The sequence below is a fragment of the Salvelinus sp. IW2-2015 genome, linkage group LG8, assembly GCF_002910315.2.
Source record: "Salvelinus sp. IW2-2015 linkage group LG8, ASM291031v2, whole genome shotgun sequence".
NCBI classification, from domain to species: domain Eukaryota; kingdom Metazoa; phylum Chordata; class Actinopteri; order Salmoniformes; family Salmonidae; genus Salvelinus; species Salvelinus sp. IW2-2015.
The window spans coordinates 14,772,581-14,791,481 of record NC_036848.1 but is presented as its reverse complement, the minus strand read 5'-3'; the positions used below and the strand labels follow the sequence as shown (position 1 = coordinate 14,791,481).

The 18,901-nt window shown below is 46.0% G+C and overlaps 1 protein-coding gene and 1 pseudogene across 2 annotated transcripts; one reads left to right on the top strand and one right to left on the bottom strand.

The window, feature by feature from the left end:
* Positions 1-2,678: 2,678 nt before the first annotated feature.
* Positions 2,679-6,905, top strand: LOC111967173 (cell cycle checkpoint control protein RAD9A-like; annotated as a pseudogene).
* A 124-nt stretch (positions 6,906-7,029) lies between these two features.
* Positions 7,030-18,717, bottom strand: LOC111967171 (TBC1 domain family member 10B-like). Of its 2 annotated transcripts, XM_070444759.1 has the most exons (10): positions 18,531-18,717; positions 17,982-18,134; positions 15,028-15,127; positions 14,827-14,934; positions 14,583-14,689; positions 14,307-14,421; positions 13,855-13,920; positions 9,504-9,693; positions 8,911-9,068; positions 7,030-8,791 (listed from the first exon to the last, which is right to left on the bottom strand). In XM_070444759.1, the coding sequence occupies exons 2-10, from the start codon at positions 18,125-18,127 to the stop codon at positions 7,151-7,153; spliced, it is 2,631 nt and encodes an 876-aa protein (XP_070300860.1). In that variant the 5' UTR covers positions 18,128-18,134; positions 18,531-18,717; the 3' UTR covers positions 7,030-7,150. The 2 variants fall into 2 exon arrangements, with proteins under 2 accessions (XP_070300860.1, XP_023847801.1); XM_023992033.2 differs by lacking the exon at positions 18,531-18,717 and having other exon boundaries at positions 17,982-18,479.
* Between the last annotated feature and the right edge of the window lie 184 nt (positions 18,718-18,901).

Sequence of the window (18,901 nt, the reverse complement as noted above, 5' to 3'; positions counted from 1 at the left end):
AAAGCAACACTATACATGCCCTGGCACCACAGAAAGGTATCATCGATTCTATACTGAACAAAATTACCAACAAGTGTTGGTCCCATGTTTCATGAGCTGAAATAAAAGGTCCCAGAACTTTTCCATACGCACAAAAGCTTATTTCACTCAAATGTTTTGCTATAATTTGTTACATAGGTTACACAGGTGCTCCTTGTGCTGGGGACATTAAAAGGTCACTCTAAAATGTGCAGTTTTATCACACAACACAATGCCTCAGATGTCTCAAGTTTTGACGGGATGTGCAATTGGCATGCTGACTGCAGAGCTGAGCTGTTGCCAGAGAATTGAATGTTAATTTCTCTGCCATAAGCCAGGCCTCACAACAGCAGACCATGCGTAACCACGCCAGACCAGGACCTCCACATCCAGCTTCTTGACCTGTGGGATCATCTGAGACCAGTCACCCGGACAGCTGATGAAACTGAGGAGTATTTCTGTCTGTAATAAAGCCCTTTTGTGGGGAAAAACGAATTTTGATTGGCTGGACCTGGCTCCCCAGTGGGTGGGCCTATGCCCTCCCAGGCCCGCCATGGCTGTGCCGCTGCCCAGTCATGTGAAATCCATAGATTAGGGCATAATGAATGTATTTAAATTGACTGATTTCCTTATATGAACTGTAATTCAGTAAAATCGTTGAAATTATAGCATGTTGCCTTAATATTTTTGTTCAGTAGACTTGTTACAACTTAGCATGTTACCTTAGCATTCATCTACTTAGCATGTTAGCTAACCCTTCCCCTAACCCTAAACGTAAACCTTTAACCTTACTCCTAACATTAACTCTAACCTTAACCCTAACCTAGCTAACATTAGCATTAGCCACTTAGCCACCATTAGAAACAACAAATTGGAATTTTTAACACATCATACCTATTGGAATTTGTAACATACTACACATCCTACATATCATATTATTTCATGTAACCTAATATAACATGTCAAACTAAATGGAGTAGCACCGATTTTAGTAACATATAATACGTTTTCCTCTGAGACCAGGTTGATCTATGCTGCAGTTGTCTATGTGCCGGGAGGCTAGGGTCAGTCTGTTATATCTGGTTTAATTATCCYGTCTGATCTGTGGTCCTGTGTGAATTTAAGTATGCTCCCTCTAATTCTCTCTTTCTCCCTCTCTTTCTCCCTCCCCTCCCAGAGGACCTGAACCCTAGGACCATGCCTCAGGACTACCTGGCCTGATGACTCCTTGCAGTGGTTTTGTAGATGTAATCTTGTTGGGGCAATCCATTTTCTGGGGGGGGGGGGGGCGGGGATAAACAGAATACTAAACAATACATTGTTTGCAACATAACGTTGACAAACGGTGCCACAAAACTGTTAGGGCTGCAATAAAGCTGTCCAACAGCAGAGTCCCAACAGCAGAAGTCCCAAAACCTTACCACTGCTACATCTGGCTATCAGCGGAGCCTTGTTGGCAGCGAAAACAGTTCATTCAGCTCCATTTACTGCCTTTTCAAAAAACAATAGTTGATATGCTGACTTGCTTAAACAAATGTGGTTTCTACTGACAATTGAGATGTACAAATATGGCAAAAGGGGAACGACTGACATGCAACGGCCAGGCACGACTCCAAAACCATCATTAAGTTTGCCGATGACACAACAGTGGTAGGCCTGACAACAACGAGATAGCTTATGGAAGGAGGTCAGAGACTGGCCGTGTGTTGCCAGGACAACAACCTCTCCCTCAACGTGATCAAAGACAAAGGAGAGGATTGTGGACACAGGAAAAGGAGGACCGAGCACGCCCCCCAATTCTCATCGACAGGGCTGTAGTGGAGCAGGTTGAGAGCTTCAAGTTCCTTGTGTTCACATCACCATCAACTAAACTAACATGGTCCAAGCACACCACTGACAGTCGTGAAGAGGGCATGAACAAAACCTATTCCCCCTGTAGGAGACTGAAAAGATTTGGCATGGGTCCTCAGATCCTCAAAAGGTTCTACAGCCTGCACCATCGAGAGCATCCTACTGGTTGCATCACTGCCTGGTATGGCAACTGCTCGGCTGCCCAACCGCAAGGCACTACAGAGGTAGTGCGTACGGCTCAGTACATCAGTGGGCCAAGGCTTCCTGCCATCCAGGACCTCTATACAGGGCGTGTCAGAGGAAGGCCTAAAAATTGTCTGTGTAGCTACACAGACTATTTGCATTGACCCCCCCCCCCCTTTTATGCCTCTGCTACTCTCTGTTATTATCTATGCATAGTCACTTTAAGAACTCAACCTACATGTACATATTACCTCAATTACCTTGACTAACCGGTGCCCCCGCACATTGACTCTGTACTGGTACCGCCTATATATATTCTCGCTATTGTTATTTTACTGCTGCTCTTTAACTACTTGTTACTTTATTAAATATATGTTTTTATTCTTATTTTTTAAACTGCATTGTTGGTTAGGGGCTTGTAAGTAAGCATTTCACTGTAAGGTCTACCTACACCTGTTGTATTCGGCGCATGTGACTAATAACATTTGATTTGATTTGATTTGAGTTCTTGACACTCAAACCGGTGCTCCTGGCACCTACTACCATACCCCGTTCAAAAGCACATAAATCTTTTGTCTTGCCCATTCAGGTACACCATTCCCTGTGGACATGCTTTTCACTGCAAGATGGCCATCAAGGTACAGAGACACATTGATTGTATCATAGAGAACTGATATATTTGTCATCTGTACTTAACCTCCCTCTCTCCCAGTGTGTGCAGACTGTGTTCAGGTCCCTGTCATCTCTGGAGAAGACAGTAGAGAAGTGTTTGATATAAAGAGAGTCAACCCCTTTAAACCTCTTCGCACCATTAGTTTTCCCCTAACTATGGCATATTGTGTGTGTGTGTGTGTGTGTGTGTGTGTGTGGGTGTGTGTGTGTGTGTGTGTGTGAGAGAGAGAGCTGTAGGGCGGCTGAAGACACACAACCTGTCATTCCAGGACAGTGAGAGTCTGCAGGCCGTGTTTGATAAAGAGAGCCGTGCTAACGTGCTTCGTGCCCCAGCCCTGGTCAGCACATTTCTCTCTCTCTCCTTCTCTCTCTCTCTCTCTCTCCCTCTCTCGCTCTCGTGCTCTCTCTCCCTCTCTCTCAATCTCTATCAGTCTGTCAATGTTCTTCTCCTCAGATCTTCCCTCGAAAGCGCCTCTTTGGTTTTCCTTCTTTTTGTCCTCCAGGTTGTGGTTGACACAGTGCTGCACTTCCCTTCCTCTCTGGAAGAGGTGTGTCAGTGAGTGGAGAATGAGTGTGGTTCAGGAACCATGTAGGTGAGGAGGCAGCTGAGGAGAAACTGTTTTTATTTTCGACCCTATTGAAGTGTTGAAGTGAGTTAAAAAAAAACAATTTTAGTAAGTCAAGAACCATATTTTGTAAAATTATAGTAGTTTTTAATATTCCAGGCCACTTAATGAAGTGTTACCTTGTCTTTCAAGGCTTGYTGGTGTTTGCAGAATCCACAGGTCTTCCTGTCTCATTGTATTTTGATGAGCCAGGCAGGTAAGGATACATATTCAAATCAAATCAAATTGTATTTGTCACATGCGCCGAATACAACAGGTRGAGACCTTACAGTGAAATGCTTACTTACAAGCCCCTAACTGTCCCGGATCCCTCCGGAACTTTCATCACGCACACCTGTCCCCTATTCCCACTGATTGTACTTGTATAAGTGTGCCCTCTGGTTTCCATTGGGCTGTCGTTTTTTGTTCCAATGTCCGTTGGTGCGTGTGAGTACCTGTGCTGTGTGTTTTGGCTTTCGTGCCCTTGTGGATTGCAGAGATGATTATGGGTCTCGTCCCGTGTGTTAATCATTGTGCGCGTGTGTTAATTATTCGAGGTACTCCTCGCTCTTTTGTTTGGGTTTCAACCCTGCGTTTTGTATAGTGTTTGTTTGGTCTTCGTCCTGTGCTTTTACACGGCACGCCGCAATTTGGGTACAGTAAAGACTCCTGTCACGCATTCCTGCGTCTGTCTCCCGAATCCTTTACCAACGTGATTCCAACCAACAATCCAACAAGAAAAATAACTGTTAAGAAAGTATTTAAGATGAAGAAAAAAATGAATAAAGAAAAAATAAGAAAATAGAAAAATAACAAATAATTMAAGAGCAACAATAAAATAACAGTAGAGAGGCTATATACAGGGGGTACCAGTACAGAGTCAAAGTGCAGTGGCACCGGTTAGTTGAAGTAATATGTACATGTAGGTAGAGGTAAAGTGACTATGCATAGATAATAAACAGAGAGTAGCAGCAGCGTAAAAATGGGGGAGGGAGGGACAATGGCCACATATGAATATTAAGTTCCTAGGATATTTTGTGTTACCTGTGTATGACTAATTTGTGTGTGTATCTGTTTTTGTCTGCCTCGTGGTGTTAAGTGTAACAGACAGTGTTCTGGAGGTGAACTTCGTGCTCGCCACTCTCTGACTACTCCAACCTCCGTAACCATAACATCAACAACACAAAATGGTAAATGAACATTAACTGTAAAACATTCAGAGCAGTCATACCTCTTTGTACAGGACCCTGCTCTTTACCCAGAATCCTCTCCTCTCTCCCCAGAGCTCGCTCGCCGCCAGCTCCTGACGACTCGATGAATGACAACGTCGACTCCTACCTCATCGCCATGGAGACCAGTGAATTAGCGGGTCCCTCCGATGCACCCGCAGCTCGGACCCTCTCGCCCAATCACAACCCAGCCACATGTAGCTTATCAGAGTGCAAGGAAGAGGAGGAAGAGACAGAGGACAYTGACAGACCAGTAAAAAGGTGAGCTTTGTTGTCGAATGGCTGAGTTACACAACTGCTGGGTTCAAAATGTAAGACCAACCCCTYTCTCGCTCTCCCACTCAAATCGAATCAAATCTCTCCGCCTCTCTCCCTCTCCATCCCTGCTCTGTGCCGCTCCCTGCTTTTCGGGTCAGTCTGTCCCACTGATTCTCAACTAACCAATCAAACGATCAAGAGCCAGGAAGTGCTGGCCAGCGACAGCGAGGATGATACCCCAGCAGCATCGCTGTGACATTGGGGTGGTGGAACAGGAGCACTGTGTGTTTGTGAGACTGTGTAAATCCATTTCGCACCACTTATGGAATCCCTTTGAGGACAAATATTTAAAGAGATGAGGGACAGTGACGGGACATTCAGCCTTTTTATTGGACCATGATGATGACATCACCCTGGGGACTCCGGAGTTATGAGGAATTGGACAACAAGCACTTCCTGTTTATGTTGGCATGTCAATGATCAATGTACACAAGCCCTAGAATAAAACAAACACTATTTTCCTGAGTTAGAAAAAATAATTGTTTTATTTACATTCCAGAAAAGTCTACAATTGAAGGAAATGTTTTATGGGTCATTTTTGTGGTTTGTAAAATATTTCTTTCCTTGCTTGTTAAAAGTATGTCTCCATAGACGGAGTAGAGTTTCTTTTGGAACCAAATGTCTGTGAGCCGCTGTTTCCGGGGAGGGGGACATTGCTGTGTTGCACCTGAAAACTCTTCCCTCTCGTCTGAGGCTTCTTCCTCTCCCTCTTTCTCTCTTTCTCCTCTTTTTCCATCTCCTTCTCCCTCTTCTTCCGTAACTTCTCCACCTCTTTCTCCCTCCTCTCCTGCTCCCTCCGTCTCCTCCTCCTCTCTCTGGAGCTCAGCTCCTCCTCTTCCTCCCCCCTGACCGTGCGCCCCTCACCTGTCCCGTCACTAAAGTCCTGGATCAGGATTTTGGGGACAGGGACTTTAGGTTCCCCTTTCTCCCTGTCCTGTTTGGGCTGCTCCCCTTTGAGCCTGCGGAAGAGACCAAATCGCCTGGGGGTGTCGGTTGGTCCTCTGCCTGGTTTGGACACAGTCTGAGGTGGGACAGTGCCTGGGATGCTCCCTGTGACATGCCGTGGTGATTCTGGGTGTTTTGGTACCTGGATTGGAGCTGTGGTGTTAGGTTGTGGTTGGTCGAACTGAATGAGGCCTGCATTTGATTGGTTAGAGTGTGTGAAGGTGGCTTGTGATTGGTTGGGGTCGGTGAAGAGATCCTCAGAGAGCCTCCGAGTGAGCTTCCGTGAGCTGGAGGACTTGCAGAGCCGGAAGTCTTCGGAAGTGGTTGCCAAAGGTCCATCACGGGCCTGAGTCCTTTGGGGGGAGACGTCCGCGTGTGTGGATACTGGGTTGCCAGATCCAGCCTTTGAGTCTGCAGGAGGTGGAGACTCACTCTTTTCACTCTTACTTTGGGACTTTGGTTTGCCAGGTATGAGAGTGAGGTCAGCTTTCAGTGATTCCCCCTGATGCGATGGTGGAAGGATGTCAGTTGAGGCTTCCTGTGAGGGAAATGTTAATGCTTTCTCTTCTTTCTCTCCTTCACTCTCTCTGACGTTCTGGGTCTCCTGATTCTTCTCTGGATGGATGGTGACTGAACCCTGGGGTTTTTCAGGAATCTTCTGGTCTTGGCCTGTTTGGTCTTGGCCTGAGGTCAACTCTGGAGAAACATGGCTCTGATTGGCTGGTGTTATTCTAGAGGGCTCTGTGTATTGTACCTCTGTCTTTGATGCTGTCTCTGTGTGTGTCCGAATTTCATTTGGGGACGCTATGACTGCCTCTATCCCCGTGCTTGTGTCAGTGGTTTCCTCTATCCCTGTGTTTGGGCCAGTGACTTCCTCTATCCCTGTGTCAGTGGCTTCCTCTATCCCTGTGTCAGTTGCTTCCTCTATCCCTGTTTCAGTGGCTTCCTCTATCCCTGTGCTTGTGTCAGTGGCTTCCTCTGTCCCTGTGTCAGTGGCTTCCTCTATCCCTGTGCTTGTGTCAGTGGCTTCCTCTATCCCTGTGTCAGTGGCTTCCTCTATCCCTGTGTTTGTGTCATTGGCTTCCTCTGTCCCTGTGTTTGTGTCAGTGGCTTCCTCTGTCCCTGTGTTTGTGTCAGTGGCTTCCTCTGTCCCTGCCATAGGGAAGTTGTGTTTGTGTCAGTGGGTTCCTCTGTCCCTGTGTTTGTGGTCAGTGGCTTCCTCTGTCCCTGTGTTTGTGTCAGTGGCTTCCTCTGTCCCTGGTTTGTGTCAGTGGCTTCCTCTGTCCCTGTGTTTGTGTCAGATGGCTTCCTCTGTTCCTGTGTTTGTGTTCAGTGGCTTCCTCCTGTCCCTGTGTTTGTGTCAGTGGCTTCCTCTGTCCCTGTGTTTGTGTCAGTGGCTTCCTCTGTCCCTGTGTTTGTGTCAGTGGCTTCCTCTATCCCTGTGTTTGTGTCATTGGCTTCCTCTGTTCCTGTGTTTGTGTCCTTGGCTTCCTCTGTCCCTGTGTTTGTGTCCTTGGCTTCCTCTGTCCCTGTGTTTGTGTCATTGGCTTCCTCTATCCCTGTGTCAGTGACTTCCTCTATCCCTGTGTCAGTGGTTTCCTTTGTGCGCGTCTCTGTCCCTGTCTCTGTCCCTACCTCTATCTCTGACTCTTTCCCTGTCTCTATGTGTGTATCAGCCTCCATCTGTGACCCCAAGTCTGCCTCTACTCTTGTGTCTGACTCTATGTGCATCGCTGACTCATTTTCTCCCGGTGTCTCTGTTTCTGTATGTGCCTCTACCTCAGTTTCTACCTCTGTTTGTCTCTCTGCCTCAGATTTCTTGTCAGTGTGTGTCTCCATTGCTGTCCCTTTGTGTGACTGTGTCTCTGTACGTGCCTCTATCTCCTTGTTGGTATCAGTCTCTGTGTTTGTCTCTTTGTCTCTCTCTCTCAGTGACCCAATGTCTGTTTCTGCCTCTAAGTTTCTATCTGCCTCTTGTTGCGTGTCGGTCTCAGTGTCTGTCTCAGTGTCTGCATTAACATCTGTTTGAGTCTCTGTTTTTGACCCCACATCTGTCTCTGTTTCTACACTTGTATCTGTGTGTTGTCCTTTCTGTACCTCAGCCTCCATTTCTTCCTCTGTCTTGGCTTCTGTGTGAATCTGGATCTCTGTCACTGTTTCCTCCTCTGTCTTGGCTTCTGCATGTGTCTCTGTCTCCTTGCGTTCCTCTGCCTCCCCCTTTGTCTCTGTCACTATGTGCTCTGTGATGATACGTGCACTCTCTGTTGACTGTTTGCTCAGTACTTCCTGTGTTTCCATGGAGCCTTTACTGTGGTTAGTTTCCTGTGACTGGCTGTCGCCGTGCTGCTCAGAGGCCTGTGTCTCGCTGAAACCACCCTGCTCCTCCTGGCCCTGTGAGGTGACGCGAGGGTCAGAGGTGAGCTCACGTTGCTGGGACGCTACTCCGGCTGAATCTGGGGTCATCTGGGTCTTTTGGGTTCTGTCCTGTTCTGATGGTTCTTTGTGTTCTAACGGTTCTCTCAGTTCCACTGGTTCCCTGTCCTCTGTAGCAGGAGGTGGAACACCCTGAGCCCTCACTGGAATACCATCCTTTTCACTTCCTCTCCTCAGATCCCCTCCCTCGCTTCTCTCCTCCCACACCTCCTTTGAAACCTTCCTCACCTCTCTGCCTACCCCCTCCCACTCCCCTGTGTCTGTTTTGCTCCCTCTCTTCCACCTCTTGCGGAGGAGCGAGGGAGAGAGAGAGAGGAGGGAGGGCGAGCGAATCGGTGGGATGGACAGGTTCCCTTTCGCCCTCTCCTTCCTGTTCCTCTCCTCCTCCCTCTCTCGAGCCCTCGCCCACACCATCCGATATCCGTGGCAACGACCCCGGGGATCAAATGTGGAGGCAGGCCGTTCCTTCCTCCACTTCTCCAGCTCTTTCTCCGTCTGCCTCTCCAGATCCTTACCCGAAAGAGGGACAGAACACACCTGGGTGGGGGTGAAAGGGAGATGGAGTGTTGGTAAAAGTGGGGTGACACAGGTGTGTATTGTACATGCATGGTAGGATAGTTCAAGTATAACCGGTGTACATGAGGCAGGTGTCTGACCTCTCCGATGAAGGTATCATCCTCCTGCTGCACCTGCTTCCTCACACCCCTCAGCCTCTCCAGAGTCTCCATCTGGCCCTCACACTCCTCCCTCTGCTCCACCCGGCCCAGAGCCCTGCGCACCAACACAACCGCCACCTGGAACAACACACGCACTCCTGATGGAGGGGGATGGAGAGGGTGAGAACGACACACAGGATATGTGTTAGAAAAATACTTTCTTTAGGTTTCACTATTAGACAGACAGACAGACAGACAGACAGACAGACAGACAGGACAGACAGACAGACAGCAGACAGGACAGACAAGACAGACAGACAGGACAGACGAAGACAGACAGACAGAAGACAGACAGGACAGGACAGACAGACAGACAGACAGGACAGACAGGACAAGACAGACAGACAGACAGACAGACAGACAGACAGACAGACAGACAGACAGACAGACAGACAGACAGACAGACAGACAGACAGACAGACAGACAGACGAGCAGGTGAATGGCCATAATATATAGATATACTGGATAACATAGATGAATGAATAGATAGATGGATAGATTAATTCATTCATTCCCTCCTTCATTAACAGACCGTAGCAGAAGAACAGGTCCCAGACTCGGAGGAGGGTGTTGAATGGCAGGTGACGTGTGAACAGGCACATCAGCCAATCGGTGGCGAACATCAGAGGCTCCACGCCGTGTCTCTGCAGATGCTTGTGAGTTGCGGGACACGTCTTTTTCAGCACCCAGGTCAGCATGGCCGCGTCAAAGAGAACCCCCTCCTATAGACAACATTAGAGAGACAAGTGTCTGGAGAAATGCTATTGAGCTATGTTACAACAACCAAACCCCTTACTGATGAAAAACATATTGATGTACAGTAACAGTCAAAAGTTTGGACACACACACTTATTTATACTATTTTCTACATAGAATAATAATAGTGAAGACATCAAAACTATGAAATAACACATATGGAATCATGTAGTAACCAAAAAAAGCATTAAACAAATCAAAATATATTTTATATTTGAGATTCTTCAAAGTAGCCACCCTTTTCCTTGATGACAGATTTGCACACTCTTGGCATTCTCTCAACCAGCTTCACCTGGAATGCTTTTCCAACATTCTTGAAGGAGTTCCTACATATGCTGAGCACTTGTTGGTTGCTTTTCCTTCACTCCAACTCATCCCAAACCATCTCAATTGGGTTGAGGTCGGGTGATTGTGTAGGCCAGGTCATCTGATGCAGCACTCAAATTAAATCAAAGTTTATTTGTCACGTGCACCGAATACAACAGGTGTAGTAGACCTTACAGGGAAATTCTTACTTACAGGCTCTAATCAATAGTGCAAAAAAGGTATTAGGTGAACAATAGGTAAGTAAAGAAATAAAAACAACAGTAAAAAGACGAAAAAGGGAGGTCAGCTTTCAGTGAAAAACAGTAGCGAGGCTATATACTGTAGCGAGGCTATAAAGGTAGCGAGGCTACATACAGACACCGGTTAGTCAGGCTGATTGAGGTAGTATGTGCATGTAGATATGGTTAAAGTGACTATGCATATATGATGAACGGAGAGTAGCAGTAGCGAAAAGAGGGGTTGGCGGGTGGTGGGTGGCGGGACACAATGCAGATTGCCCGGTTAGCCAATGTGCGGGAGCACTGGTTGGTCGGGCCAATTGAGGTAGTATGTATATGAATGTATAGTTAAAGTGACTGTGCACATATGATAAACAGAGAGTAGCAGCAGTGTAAAAGAGGGGTTGGGGGGGCACACAATGCAAATAGTCAGGGTAGCCATTTAATTACCTGTTCGGGAGTCTTATGGCTTGGGGGTAAAAACTGTTGAGAAGCCTTTTTGTCCTAGACTTGGAACTCCGGTACCGCTTGCCATGCGGTAGTAGAGAGAAAAGTCTATGACTGGGGTGGCTGGGGTCTTTGACAATTTTTATGGCCTTCTTCTGACACCGCCTGGTGTAGAGGTCCTGGATGGCAGGCAGCTTAGCCCCAGAGATGTACTGGGCCGTACGCACTACCCTCTGTAGTGCCTTGCGGTCGGAGGCCGAGCAATTGCCGTACCAGGCAGTGATGCAACCAGTCAGGATGCTCTCGATGTTGCAGCTGTAGAACCTTTTGAGGATCTCAGGACCCATGCCAAATCTTTTCAGTTTCCTGAGGGGGAATAGGCTTTGTCGTGCCCTCTTCACGACTGTCTTGGTGTGTTTGGACCATTCTAGTTTGTTGGTGATGTGGACACCAAGGAACTTGAAGCTCTCAACCTGCTCCACTACAGCCCCGTTGATGAGAATGGGGGTGTACTCGGTCCTCCTTTTCCTGTAGTCCACAATCATCTCCTTAGTCTTGGTTACATTGAGGGATAGGTTGTTATTCTAGCACCACCCGGCCAGGTCTCTGACCTCCTCCCTATAGGCTGTCTCGTCGTTGTCGGTGATCACTGTTGTGTCGTCTGTAAACTTAATGATGGTGTTGGAGTTGTGCCTGGCCATGCAGTCGTGGGTGAACAGGGAGTACAGGACAGGACTGAGCACGCACCCCTGGGGGCTCCAGTGTTGAGGATCAGCGTGGCAAATGTGTTGCCCCCTACCCTCACCACCTGGGGTCGGACCGTCAGCAAGTCCAGGATCCAGTTGCAGAGGGAGGTGTTTAGTCCCAGGATCCTTAGCTTAGTGATGAGCTTTGAAGGTACTATGGTGTTGAACGCTGACCTGTAGTCAATGAATAATAAGTGTTCCTTTTGTCCAGGTGGGAAAGGGCACTGTGGAGTGCAACTGAGATTACATCATCTGTGGATCTGTTTGGGCGGTATGCAAATTGGGGTGGGTCTAGGGTTTCTGGKATAATGGTGTTGATGTGAGCCATTACCAGCCTTTCAAAGCACTTCATGGCTACGGACGTGAGTGCTATGGGTCTGTAGTCATTTAGGCAGGTTGCCTTTCTGTTCTTGGGCACAGTGACTATGTTGGTCTGCTTGAAACATGTTGGTATTACAGACTCAATCAGGGACATGTTGAAAATGTTGCTGAAGACACCTGCCAGTTGGTCAGCACATGCCCGGAGCACACGTCCTGGTAATCCGTCTGGCCCCGAAGCCTTGTGTATGTTGACCTGTTTAAAGGTCTTACTCACGTCGGCTATGGAGAGCATGATCACACAGTCGTCCGGAACAACTGGTGCTCTCATGCATGGCTCAGTGTTGCTTGCCTCGAAGCAAGCATAGAAGTGATTTAGCTCGTCTGGTAGGCTCGTGTCACTGGGAAGCTCACGGCTGTGATTCCCTTCGTAGTCTGTAATAGTTTGCAAGCCCTGCCAAATAAGACGAGCGTCGGAGCCGGTGTAGTATGATTCAATCTTAGCCCTGTATTGACGCTTTGCCTGTTTGATGGTTCGTTGCAGGGCATAGCAGGATTTCTTGTAAGCTTCCGGGTTAGAGTACCGCACCTTGAAAGCGGCAGCTCTGCCCTTTAGCTCAGTGCCAATGTTGCCTGTAATCCATGGCTTCTGGTTGGGGTATGTACGTACAGACACTGTGGGGACGATGTCCTCGATGCACTTATTGATAAAGCCAGTGACTGATGTGGTGTACTCCTCAATGCCATCAGAAGAATCCCGGAACACGTTCCAGTCTCTGATAGCAAAACAGTCCTGTAGTTTAGCATCTGCTTCATCTGACCACTTTTTTAATAGACTGAGTCACTGGTGCTTCCTGCTTTAATTTTTGCTTGGAATCAGGAGGATAGAGATACTCTCCTTTATGGTCAAATAGCCCTTACACAACCTGGAGGTGTGTTGGGTCATTGTCCTGTTGAAAAACAAATAATAGTCCCACCAGGTGCAAACCATGCTGGTTAAGTGTGCCTTGAATTCTAAATAAATCACAGACAGTGTCACCAGCAAAGCTCCCCCACACCATCACACCTCCTCCATGCTTCATGGTGGGAAACACACATCCGGACATCATCCGTTCACCTACTCTGCGTCTCACAAAGACACAGCGGTTGGGACCAAAGAATCTCAAATTTGGACTCATCAGACCAACGGACAGATTTCCACCGGTCTAATGGCCATTGCTCATGTTTCTTGGCCCAAGCAAGTCTCTTCTTCTTATTGGTTTTCTTTAGTAGTGGTTTCTTTGCAGCAATTCGACCACGAAGGCCTGATTCACGCAGTCTCCTTTGAACAATTGATGTTCAGATGTGTCTATTACTTGAACTCTGTGAAGCATTTATTTGGGCTGCAATTTCTGAGGCTGGTAACTCTAATGAACTTATCCTCTGCAGCAGAGGTAACTCTGGGTCTTCCATTCCTGTGACGGTCCTCATGAGAGGCAGTTTCATCATAGCGTTTGATGGTTTTTGCGACTGCACTTTCAAAGTTCCTGAAATTTTCAGGATTGACTGACCTTCATGTCTTAAAGTAATGATGGACTGCCGTTTCTCTTTGCTTATTTGAGCTGTTCTTGCCATAATAAGGACTTGGTTTTTTACCAAATAGGGCTATCTTCTGTATACCACCACTACCTTGTCACAACACAACTGACTGGCTCAAACACATTAAGAAGGAAAGATTTCACAGATTAACTTTTAACAAGGCACACCTGTTCATTGAAATGCATTCCAGGTGACTACCTCATGAAGCTGGTTGAGAGAATGCCAAGAGTGTGCAAAGCTGTCATCAAGGTGAAGGGTGGCTACTTTGAAGAATCTCAAATATACTTTGATTTGCTTAACACTTTTTTGGTTATTTCATAGTTTTGATGTCTTCACTATTGTTCTACAATGTAGAAAATAGTAAAAATAAAGAAAAACCCTGGAATGAGTAGGTGTGTCCAAACTTTTGACTGGTATTGTACATATGCAGTTTTCACTCTGAGTACTCTTTGGATCACGAATTGACCATGAGCAGTAAGTAACATTATCTTACCAGAAGAGGGCTGTAGTAGTCAGGGAGGTACTGTTCACTAATCTGTACCAGGCACCAGAATGCCTCCTATTGGAGGGGAAAGCAAAGGTATTAAGAGAGATGAACGGTTATTACAGGCTGTGACGGAGGGAAAGCTCAAGCTTGCCACCTATCCAGTCCTTTCATGTTGTTCAGGTTGGTGGATGGTGATTGTAACCAGGGGCGCAATTTCACTGGGGACGGAGGGGGGAGTGTCCTACATTCTGAAATTGCATTTTTATCCCCCCTAATTTTATCATTGGAATGTGATACAAAACGAGGCAACGGTGTGCTTTAGGACCATGGGACGCCTCCGAGCTGTCAGTTAGGTTGTTTGGAGTGTTTATCCGACTGGATAAAAAAATAAGTAATAATGATAATTATCCCCCCCCCCACTTCTAAAACCAAAGTTGCACCCCTGATTGTAACAGTACCTCAGTAGGCATGTTCATCAGCAGTACAGCTGCTACAGGTCCCTGGGCCTGACAGTAGCCCTCGTCAGGCTTCAGCTGAGTAAAGGCCTTCAGCACCCGGAACAGACCACGCTGCCTACCCACACACAACACAACACTCAGATCAACCAGAACACTGACGGGATAACACCAGACAATATTTATACAACACTACAAAAAGAACGAGAGATGGAGAAAGATGTGTCGTATGTCATCATCGTTCCATAAATTGTACGGAGTATCATGAGGCTGTTTTACCCATGGCCATCTCTGGAGAGAAACATCTCATGGAAGGGGAACTGGCGGTCTAAGTCTCTCTCGATAACGTCCACACAGCTCTGTAGGGCAGGCCTGGAGTCCAGAGTCTGACAGAGGGAGAGAGATTTACCTGATAACTTTACTATGCAATATTTGTATATTTACGGTAGGAATACCATAAAGGCCCAGTAAGGTTCTAATAAATGATTCTATCTATATAGTTGAGTTGTTTGCTCTATCTTACCTGGTAGAGGTCCTTGTTGCGGTGCATTCTGTCTGTGGCACCACACAGCAGTGGCCAACATTTAGCCCTGAGGGATGCTGGGATGCCTTTCTGACACTGCTCTTTGACCTGAGAGACCGGTGGAGAGTAAGGATCATGCAGGAGCAAATACCTGGGTCTGGTGTTCCAGAAGAGGTTACATCAAAAATGCCAAGTACACACCTTGCTGGACTTCTTTAGTAAGACACGATCCCATTGGCTGATGATGTTGATCCACTTCGTCTCTCTCTGTCTAACGAGCTCAGGAGGCGGGCCTTCACTCCTGGCACCAACATATCATAAGCAAAATAAGGTTTTCACTTTAAACATAACTGTCATAATAACATTTTAAAGTCAGTATCTTTCTAGGGCAGGTAACTAACTCCTCACTTTGACTCTTTCCTGTTTCTGAGGACCAAAGTCCTCTCTAAGGCAGCCAATTTACCAAAATGTACTGAGTTGAGTCAACTGCACCTTCATGTCTCGTCACAGAGAACGAAAACACCGTAAAGATACACAGGAAACAGGAAAACCGCATGGTGGCGGTGTGACTATCTCCATAGCAACAGGTCAGGATGTTCAAGGACACAGAGTGAGAGAGTGTAGGAGATGACTGTTAAGAGGATGTCTGTTATATTTGTGTTCGGTTATTAGCTGGGTTTATTCTATGAACTAAATAAAGAATGACTTATATTTGTATCTATATAAAAAAAGTACTGTGACGCTGAACTGTGATCTTTCGTGCTACAATTGTTTTTTTGCATGAAGTTGCAAGTTATAGGATGAGTCTTTAGTGTCTTCTGATCACCAGAAATGCCTTATTGCTCAGTTTGTTTCTCTTATCATAACTAATCAATCCTTTAAAGGGCAGTGCAGTTAAAAAGGTGATTTCCACTCTGTTGTTTTTTAGGATATTTCCACACAGGTCGAAATAGCACTGAAATTGTGTAAAAGCTACAGTTGAAGTCGGAAGTTTACATACACCTTAGCCAAAGACATTTAAACTCAAACTCAAAACTTGTTTTTCACAATTCCTGACATTTAATCCTAGTAAAAATTCCCTGTCTTAAGTCAGTTAGGATCACCACTTTATTTTGAGAATGTGAAATGTCAGAAGAATAGTAGAGATAATTATTTATTTCAGATTGTATTTCTTTCATCACATTCCCAGTGGGTCAGAAGTTTACATACACTCAATAATTATTTGGTAGCACTGCCTTTAAACTGTTTAACTTGGGTCAAACGTTTCAGGTAGCCTTCCACAAGCTTCCCACAATAAGTTGGGTGAATTTTGTCCCATTCCTCCTGACAGAGCTGGTGTAACTGAGTCAGGTTTGTAGGCCTCCTTGCTCGCACACGCTTTTTCAGTTCTGCCCACAAATTTTCTATGGGATTGAGGTCAGGGCTTTGTGATGGTCACTCCAATACCTTGACTTTTTTGTCCTTAAGCCATTTTGCCACAACTTTGGAAGTATGCTTGGGGTCATTGTCCATTTTGAAGTCCCATTTGCGACCAAGCTTTAACTTCCTGACTGATGTCTTGAGATGTTGCTTCAATATATCCACATAATTTCCCCACCTCATGATGCCATCTATTTTGTGAAGTTCACCAGTCCCTCTTGCAGCAAAGCACCCCCTCTTATTTGTGTAAGAGCTTTTTGAAAAAAATACCTGAAATTTCAGCCTGTTCAGGTGGGATGGAACTTTTGGACATATCGTGATGTCACAATGTGATCTGATTATAATAGACCAATGACTGTTCATCTGGGTAAGGGGGTGGGCTCTAGACCATCCTATCAGCCAAGCATGGCTGTGTATGTAAATATCTTCAAATTTGTTTCCTAGAGCCTACATCAGTGGTCACCAACCGGTCGATCGCAATCAACTGGTCAATCTTCAAGGCATTCCTAGTTGATCACCAAACATTTCTGTAGAAAAGCCAACAATAAAGGCTTGTACTCCTTTTATTKACTTTTTTCCGGGTTGCACTGCTGATGGTAGGTACACTTGATTCAGAAGCCCTGGCAAAGGTAAAGTGTTCCCATTTTGAACTATTTAATTTGTCCGTGGACCGGGAGATCTGTGGCTAAATAGAGTGTGCCTACTGCGCTGGCCAATCGGATAGCTCCAATCACAGTTACTACAGCTTCCATGACCCCCGGCCACAGTAAAGTTTGATACTAGCCTACGTGAGATTTCACTACTTTTAAAACCACGACCAGAGAGAGACTGTCAAAGAATACGGCAAAGAGCTGCTGTTTAATGAGTGAGTTAATGCCTAAGTTTTTAACACTCTCAACACTGTTTTACTCAACACTATTACAAAACAGAAAACGTGCTTCTCCCATCTTCCACTTGAGCTGAATGAGTAACCAAGTGTCTTGATAGCACTGCATTGTTATTATTATCTGCAGCTCGTCGTGTCCATTTTAATATCGAGGAATATTTCACTTTCTCTGGTCATAGGAACAACATGAATTTGTGCATGAGGCAGTGCCACTCGAGTTTTCCCATCAGGTGGAAGACGGTGCGCCCTCTCTCTGGTCAGTCTCACCGGAGGAAAGGAAGGAGAGAGCAGGGACTGTGAGAGGTGGACCATTTGCTGCTCTCTCCATCCTTCCCTGCGCTGCGACTAATGCCGTGTTTAAAACATCTGGGAACTCGGAAATCTCCGACTTCCAACTTCAGTGCGTTCAAGACAACTGGGAAGTCGGAAACTCGGGCATCTTTTTTGAGCACTGACTTTCTGACCTGAAGATCACTGACGTCATGATTTGACCTAGTTTCTTTCCGAGGTCCCAGTTGTCCTGAAGCACCATGACCATCAGATGCAGGTACCATCAGTCCATTATAATAAAAAAGCGAATTATTTAAATGTATTTACATTTACTGCACAAACCTCATTCCTACACGACTGTCTTTGTTAGGTTAATGTTAAATTTTTTAAGTCAAGGGAAATAAATGATTACAAATATTTTTTTGTTGTTTTCGCTAAATAAACACAGAGTGATTTATTAGACATACAGTGGTGATTTAAAAATAAAATGACAAAGACTGTACATGGGCATTAAAAAAAAGAGTGAGAGAACAGAAACTGGTTATCAGTGCTGCTAAGCCAGAGACTGCTTCGTACTGACCCGGCAGTGGATCCATTCACCAGGATGAAGCCGAAGCGGTCTGTCTCTGTGGCTGGAGTTGGAACACGGACCTCTGACCCCCTGTCAGAACCAGAACTGTCCTCGCCGCTGGGGGGCATCTGGGTCGGAGTGGACGCACTCAGCATCTTACTACTGAGAGAGGAGAGGTCCCAGTTTCAAAAATACTCATCACTTCTGTATTGATGTACCGGAGTGTGTCCATCTATCTCCGTTGTGTGTATCTGTACTTTATGTGTGTTAGAGCTAAAGCAAGTATAAGTGCAACACAGAAGACTTATCCTGTATATTAAAACCCTTCGATCAAATCTACAGCCTATTGTTACATAAATAAAGTCATTTAACACAATCTAGGCTTCATGCATACAGTGTGTTGCTACAGAATCTAGCCACAGCATCAACAGATTAAGTTGTTCAATTGGAAGCAGAGGTGAAGCCCTATCTACTTCCTGCCTCGACATAGACTGTGACTGTCACCACACCCGGTAGTTGTAAAGTAGCAATGATGTATAATGGTGTAAAATCAAATACCTTTGAGTTCTCTCTCCTCTTTGATCACTGGGCGGAATGCTTGCTGGAGAGAAGTGTTTGGTTAGAACGAGATTGGAACGAAAGCGAGAAACTTCCGCTATTCAGTCTTGCTCTCTCACAAACTCATATTGGGAAGTCATTATTGTGTGTGTATATATATGTGTGTGTGTGTCAGTGGTGGCTGGTGGGAGGAGCTATAGGAGGACGGGCTCATTGTAATGGCTGAAATGGAATAAATGGAATGGTATCAAACATATAGAAACCATACATTAATTCCATTCAAGCCATAACAATGAGCCCCTCCTCCTATAGCTGCTCCCACCAGTCTCCACTGGTGTGTATGTATGTGTCTAAGTGACTGTGTATAATAG

Coding starts and splice junctions, on each gene's coding strand:
- LOC111967171 (XM_070444759.1), bottom strand. CDS start 18,127: ATGCTGAGTGCGTCCACTCCGACCCAGATGCCCCCCAGCGGCGAGGAC. Junction 15,128..17,981: donor GTGAATGGATCCACTGCCGG/GTCAGTACGAAG, acceptor TGTTGGTGCCAG/GAGTGAAGGCCCGCCTCCTG. Junction 14,422..14,582: donor CTCTCCAGAGATGGCCATGG/GTAAAACAGCCT, acceptor GTGTGTGGGTAG/GCAGCGTGGTCTGTTCCGGG.